Here is a 6,232-nt window from a genome sequence, read left to right on the forward strand (position 1 = left end):
TGGCTTGGGCATGGGCGGTCGAACTGCGGATGCTTGGACTAAGGGCATGGCCTCAAAGTGGGAGAGACGGCTGGACAGCAGTGAGTTCAGAGCCGCGGAATTCTCCGCTTCGTCCCTGACATGGGTGAGATATGCCAGCTCGGACCTCAACGCTCCTCTCTCCGCAGTCAGCTCTGCCACTGCTCTTTCGAGCGCCTCTACTCTTGCTGTCTGGGTGGGACTCTGGTAAGGTACTCACCGCGTCTGCAGCGTGGAGTGACTGCTGCAGCTGCACTACTTCCAGTCGTAGACTGCGCTCGGACTGCAGCTGAGCCTCGATTGTCTCCCTTTGACGCGATATCTGCTCCCGCAGCTCGCCCTGGATGCTCCGGCTATGGTCAAGCTCGACCTGCAGGGCGTCGAGGGCCGCTTTGCTTCGGTCCACCGATTGCTCATACACCGTTTCGAGGTGAGCAATACGGCTCTCAAAGTTAGAGGCTGCCTCGCGTGCCTCCTGCGCGTGGCGCGTCCTCTCTGTCGACAGCTGCGACTGCAGCGTTCGAACCTCGTCCTGCAGCAGTAGCACGTCAACGTCTTTTGAGTGGTTGACCCGCTTCAACTCCACCACCTCCTCCTCTAAAACGTGTTTCTCCTCATCACGTGACCAGATTTCGCGATCTTTAACATGCAGCAACCGCTCCATGTCTGAGAACTGCGCCAACAACGCGCAGTTCTCATCCCTTACCACGGTCAGCTGTGAAACAGCATGGGCGGACTTTGATTCTGCAGTGGCCACGTAGTGACCCGCAAGGAGAGACCTCTCGGTAGCCAACTCCTCCCGGCGCGACTCCGACTGCAGGAGCTCCCGGCCCTTACCAATCAAGTCGTCCTCAAGTTGGTTGACACGTTGCTTTAGTGAGCCGATGACGGCGGTTTGAGTGTCGGCAGTGAACTCTTGGAGCTTTCGTTTGGCGACCTCCTCAGTGTCTCGGGCCGCGGCAGCTCTCCTTTGAGCCTCTCGATTGCGTTCCAGTGTGACATCTACGGCCCCACTCCCCACTTCAATCGCGTGATTGCGTCTCATCCTGGTCTCGGAGAAGCCTGGTTCCAGTTGGAATATGTCGCGATACACATCGATACCATTCTCTGCCATGCGTTCAATTGCGACTTTCCATACACCACTAAAGACCAGACACTGCCTTGAGAATCTCACAGTTCAGCCTGCTATCCGCATTGAGCTCCCGTGTGCGACGCACGCACTGGTAAACGTTGAAATTGGTCATGACCACGGGAATGGGTCCTGCGTCGTCCTTCTCGAAATCCGCACGTTTCGATTTCGACATGTCGTCCACGGCGGTATTCATAAGCCGTGCCGTTCGGTCGATGCTGACTGTAAGCTGATTGAAGTCGAAGCCTGAAAAGGAGTTACTCGTGGTCGCTAGTGACTTCAGATGGGGGTCTCGGTCCATCCACTGCAAAAGGAAAGCGTCCAGTAGCAACGGCTGCTTTACTAGGATTGGGAGTTCTACGAAGAGATCTTGAGCAGAGAGAAACGAAAAGGCTTCATGGCTTCCCGTATCCCACGCATCCAGCAGGGCCTGTGTGGGTTTGAGGACTCGGAACTGGCAGTTGCTGGCGTCAAAACCCAGAATCAGAGTGACGGGACAGGAGGATCTGGAGAACGCCGTCTGCATCAAGTCGGCTACTAGGCTGTCGTCGTCAGTGGTGGTCTCGTACCAGCCCACGTTCTGTGCATCGCCGTCCGTGGCCCTGAGCATGCTAGACGCGCTCGTTACGAAGGTCTCGAGGCTGGTGCCGTCCTTGTCCAGCTCTTTCTTCGCGGGGAAGGGAAAGCAGTTGGAGATCTCTACTCGGTCGTCTGTGACTAGAGCCATCAGTTGTCCGCGCGCCTTGCCGGGTGCGGCGTCCTGGCAATGACGTGCCACCTGCAACAACACACTGGCGTCCACCTGCACGGAGAGCAGCGCGTCCTCCATGGACGCCGTAGACTGGCCAGAGCCTGCAGGGGTGGTTGAGCTGGAGCTCATAGTTGGCTGTTGGTCTCCGGCCAGCATTAATATAGGCATTTGCGCATGAGCATTAACCTAGAGCAGGTGCAGCCAGCGCCATCAAGGCAAGGGCAGCGCATTGCTGTGCACAGCCACATTAAGGGTCTGGGGCTTAATGCTCAGGGCGAAGGCCTTGTGAGTGCTGCCGGCATGGTGGGCCAGATTCGTGCCCGCGAAGCGGCGGGTCTCTTTCTGGACGTCGTGAGAGGCGGGCGCATGGCAGGGCGTTGCTTCCTGATGACTGGTCCCCCAGGCACCGGAAAGACGGCTGTGGCGACCGCTGTGGCCAGAGAGCTGGGGCAGTCTGTACCTTTCGTGTCCATCGTGGGGTCAGAGGTCTTCTCGTCTGAGGTCAAGAAGGTCGAAGTACTGATGGAATGTTTCCGACGCGCAATTGGCTTGCGGATTAAGGAGAAGCGCCAGGTTTACGAGGGCGAAGTGACCGAAATGGAACTCGAGGAGACGGAGAACCCAAATGGCGGGTATGGGAAAGCGGTGTCGTCGGTGCTGCTCACGTTAAAAACCGTTAAGGGGTCCCGCGCACTACGACTGGCTCCTCGCGTCCATGACCAGCTGACCAAACAAAAAGTGGCGCTTGGCGACGTCGTCTTCGTGGACGCTAACGGCGGGCGCGTCAAGCGTGTCGGTCGTTCGGACGCCTACGCAGCCGAATTCGACCTGGAGGCTGACGATTTCGTTCCGCTGCCCAAGGGCGAGGTCCACAAGACGAAGGAGGTCGTGCAAATCGTCTCTTTACATGACCTAGACGTGGCCAACAGTAAACCACACCACGGCACAGACCTCGCCTCTGTCATGGGCAATTTTCTTAAGCCAAAGAAGACAGAGATCACTGATAAACTCCGAAGCGAGATAAACAAGGTTGTCAACCGGTATCTCTCAGAGGGAGTTGCGGAGCTACTGCCTGGAGTCCTGTTCATCGACGAGGTTCACATCCTCGACCAGGAGTGCTTCACGTTCCTTACGAGATCTTTGGAGTCTGACTTTGCTCCAATCGTCATCATGGCCACGAATCGAGGAGAGTGTACTGTCAGAGGCACCAACGTCATCAGCCCCCACGGGATACCAGCAGACCTCCTTGACAGATGTCTGATCGTTCAGACGATGCCCTACACATTGGATGAAGTTGTCTCTGTGGTTTCAATTCGAGCAGAAACGGAAGGAGTGAAATTGGAGTCCGACGCCCTTCCTGCGCTTGGAAATATAGGAGCCTCGACCTCCCTTCGTTACTGCCTGCAACTGTTGGCTCCAGCGCAGGCAATAGCGGAAGCTGAAGGATCGGCATCCATTTCCCTCGGGCACATCCAGACTGCTGATGGGCTCTTTTTCGACGCCAAGTCAAGCGCCAAGCGCGTGCTGGCTGACAACCTTCCGAGTTTCTAATCACTTCTGGTACATACTCGTTTGTAGAACTCATAAGTCTTGACGACGCGTTTGAACACGCCACTATGACGGTGAACGGCCAGCACCTCCGAACAGGCGTGACTCGTCAGGCTCCCCAGGTCGTCCGTATCGTGAAACCAGGGGTTTATCCTGCGATCAGACACCATAGAGACTCCCGCATAGTGCGCCAGGTACCCCATAAACGCATCTTCGTTCTTATGCACTCCGAACGCCGATTTGTTGGACAATATAGCTTTGAACGTGGAAGGGGTGCCGTAGTATAAGGGCCCTGAACAATACGGCCAAAAATGACGAAAAGGGATGTCAGCAGTCTCCTGATTCTTGTGCTTGTACTTGATGATGGGCATGTTCCAAACGGCCAGTCCGAACAACTTCATGTCAGCGCCTGTTTTTAACTGCCTACGCATCGTTTTCCGCAACTCGTAGTAATTTGGTGGCATATCCACGTCAGACTTCACTATGAAATCGTAACTGTCTGCACATTTTTGGCTGACGTATCGAAGTGACGTCTCGCTTTTCACTGCCAAGTTCTCGTAGCTGTCCACAAAGCCTGTCATAACCAGAAGGTCACGATTATCGTCCTCCTCCTGTTTGAGACGGCTGACAGTCTTGGCGAACTCGCCAGCCTGCCGTGACAGAGCATTCCACGAGGCCTCTATCCCCGATGATGGAAATGAGGTGGGAAGCCCTAGCGGAAATATCACGTCCATGTCGGTCATAAACCCTGAGGTAGCGTACCACTCACGCAACCATTCCCTGGCAGCGAAATCCGTAACGCGCGTCATCACCAACACCAGCATCAGCTTCCGAGTTTTGGGAGGTTCAAAGGAGCTGGCAACGCCGCCAGCAGGGCCCACGACTTTGATCACCGCAGGCGGCTGGTCGGCGCCGTCTACGGAAGGCGCATACAGCGGAGACCGCGCTGCGCGGTCGTGACGCTGCTTCTTCACTCGGTTTGACAGACTGCTCCAGGCTGCAGCCAGTTTGGCGGAACTTGGCCACAACATGAAGGCGCTAGGCGACCCCAGCCCACGTTGGTCAAGAATGTGTGCGAAAGGCCAGTTAACTGCCGCGCCCAGCAGCAGCGCACCAAGCGTCGCCAGTGCTGCCAATACCGCCAACCGTTGGCAGCTCGCTGAAGCTGCTCTCTCCCGCATGTTACGCGTAATGCTGCTATTCCAGTCACGCACACGACATATATTCACAATCTATTCTTGTTCATCTTGCCGCCCCCAATTCCCCTTACCGGCTCCGCCTCGCTTCTCCTTCTCGCCGTACGAACTGGTCTTGGGGTTGGTGGAATGGCGTTGTTGCTTGTCTCGTTGTCCCTCTTCCAGACGATCCTGCTGCGCTCGTTCTTTTTGGTGTCGATCTTTATTTGAATCACCCGGATGAACCATTAATAATAATTTAATCAAAAAGCCATCGGCGACTCATGCCCCGCAATCCGTAGAAGGACCTGTTTATTGGTGCCCAAACCGCTCACATGTTCGGCTTCGCTTCTATCTCGTTGGTGGTGTTCCATTGACAGTCGTCGACGCAGTGTCATCGCGCATGGCTGCCTCTTGAGCCCAAAAAGGGCGACGTCAAGAAGAGGTTGCTCTTTGGACCACAATTCTTTGCCGTTCTGTTTAGGTTGCATTCATTCCCTTACCCTGAAACTGGACGAGGGCCATGTCCGCACCTGAAACTCTTCATCGATCGAAATGCATGAGCCGACGTCGATTCGCCGAGGGTCGTCCTTCTCCTGAACCCATTCCCGAATGCAGGTTCGACTGGCCATTTCATCAAGGGAGGCCATGTACACCTCCACCGTATCGTCAATAGAGAACACACAGAGCGTCGCTTGGTCGATGGGGTGAAACGCCGAGCCAGGCAGGAGTCCTGGAAGCACGGCACCGAACACCCCGAATTCATAGCGGCAGAGCAGAACGAATGTGACAGGCGTTGAGGTTGTCAGCTGCGATTTGAGGCGTGAATAGGACCAGCCACACTGGACCGTGTTGAAAAGCAGCGTAAAGTCCTCCGGCAGCAGCTGAGAGATACGGTCGACCCTTTCCAACACCGGCGCCATCAAAGACTGTAATCGCAGCTGGTATGAGACCTTGTGGACCGTCGTTAGGGTCAAGCAGCGCGGACAGGGCGCTAACGACGGCAAGGGCGCCAAAGCTGATTCAGCATCCAACGGGAACACCACGACCTTGCGTCGGGGCCGCCCTGGTGGCTGGTCCAACCGGCAGATGGAACACCATGCCCGAGTGGCCAGAATGCATTGGTCGCGCCACCAGCAGTGGCGCTTACTGGCCCAGCGCTCAGCGGGTGAAACTGGGTATGGGATTTTATGACGTAGAGCTCGCAGGCGCCAATAATTCAGTAGTCTTGACTCTTTTCGGAAGTAATCGTCATACATCTCGTGGCAGCTCAGCCCCAATCTCAGCAACTGGTCCTCTGTCAGAAAAGAGGTGATGGCGTCCCGAACGCAGATGGGCAGCCGCACAAAGTCGAACGGGTCACTTCGGAACAAAAAGTTGACCAAGTCTGAAGACATGCCCAAGTCTAATTCCCCGATAATCCACCTGTGGGACTTTCGTCTCTGCCCCTGTGTTTGTGTCCACACTCCCTTCGGAAGTATCCTCATAGTCAGAGTTTCCTAACCCCACTCCGTGCAGCTGCTTCATCGTTGTGTTCAGTTGCAGTTCACCGTCTACTCGCACATAGACTTCGTGGCACGGATGCCCGAGAGGTCAAGGGGGCGGACTTAA

General features: G+C 55.8%; 5 protein-coding genes across 7 annotated transcripts; 1 reads left to right on the forward strand and 4 right to left on the reverse strand.

The window, feature by feature from the left end:
* KVP18_002935 (uncharacterized protein) lies at positions 1–1,132 on the reverse strand (the record flags this gene model as incomplete). Of its 2 annotated transcripts, XM_067954258.1 has the most annotated exons (2): positions 1–210; positions 239–1,132. In XM_067954258.1, coding segments are annotated over 2 exons (1,104 nt in total), but the record flags the coding sequence as incomplete, so codon positions are not given. The 2 variants fall into 2 exon arrangements, with proteins under 2 accessions (XP_067812919.1, XP_067812920.1); XM_067954259.1 differs by having other exon boundaries at positions 53–1,132.
* Positions 1,133–1,160: 28 nt separating this feature from the next.
* On the reverse strand, positions 1,161–2,054 carry KVP18_002934 (uncharacterized protein; the record flags this gene model as incomplete). Of its 2 annotated transcripts, none has more annotated exons than XM_067954256.1 (1): positions 1,161–2,054. In XM_067954256.1, the coding sequence occupies one exon, from the start codon at positions 2,052–2,054 to the stop codon at positions 1,161–1,163; it is 894 nt and encodes a 297-aa protein (XP_067812917.1). The 2 variants fall into 2 exon arrangements, with proteins under 2 accessions (XP_067812917.1, XP_067812918.1); XM_067954257.1 differs by having other exon boundaries at positions 1,161–2,027.
* Positions 2,055–2,072: 18 nt separating this feature from the next.
* KVP18_002933 (uncharacterized protein) lies at positions 2,073–3,449 on the forward strand (the record flags this gene model as incomplete). The annotated part of the gene is made up of 1 exon (XM_067954255.1): positions 2,073–3,449. One exon carries the CDS (start codon positions 2,073–2,075, stop codon positions 3,447–3,449), a length of 1,377 nt encoding a protein of 458 aa, XP_067812916.1.
* A 63-nt stretch (positions 3,450–3,512) lies between these two features.
* On the reverse strand, positions 3,513–4,627 carry KVP18_005189 (uncharacterized protein; the record flags this gene model as incomplete). Its single annotated transcript, XM_067949573.1, has 2 exons — positions 3,513–3,599; positions 3,623–4,627. The coding sequence occupies 2 exons, from the start codon at positions 4,625–4,627 to the stop codon at positions 3,513–3,515; spliced, it is 1,092 nt and encodes a 363-aa protein (XP_067812921.1).
* Positions 4,628–5,112: 485 nt separating this feature from the next.
* On the reverse strand, positions 5,113–6,018 carry KVP18_002932 (uncharacterized protein; the record flags this gene model as incomplete). Its single annotated transcript, XM_067954254.1, has 1 exon — positions 5,113–6,018. One exon carries the CDS (start codon positions 6,016–6,018, stop codon positions 5,113–5,115), a length of 906 nt encoding a protein of 301 aa, XP_067812915.1.
* Positions 6,019–6,232: the final 214 nt, after the last annotated feature.

Source organism: the organism of the source record quoted next (genome assembly GCF_019968955.1).
Source record: "MAG: Porospora cf. gigantea A chromosome Unknown PgA_NODE_1374_length_6232_cov_330.824, whole genome shotgun sequence".
Taxonomy (NCBI): Eukaryota; Apicomplexa; class Conoidasida; order Eugregarinorida; family Porosporidae; genus Porospora; species Porospora cf. gigantea A.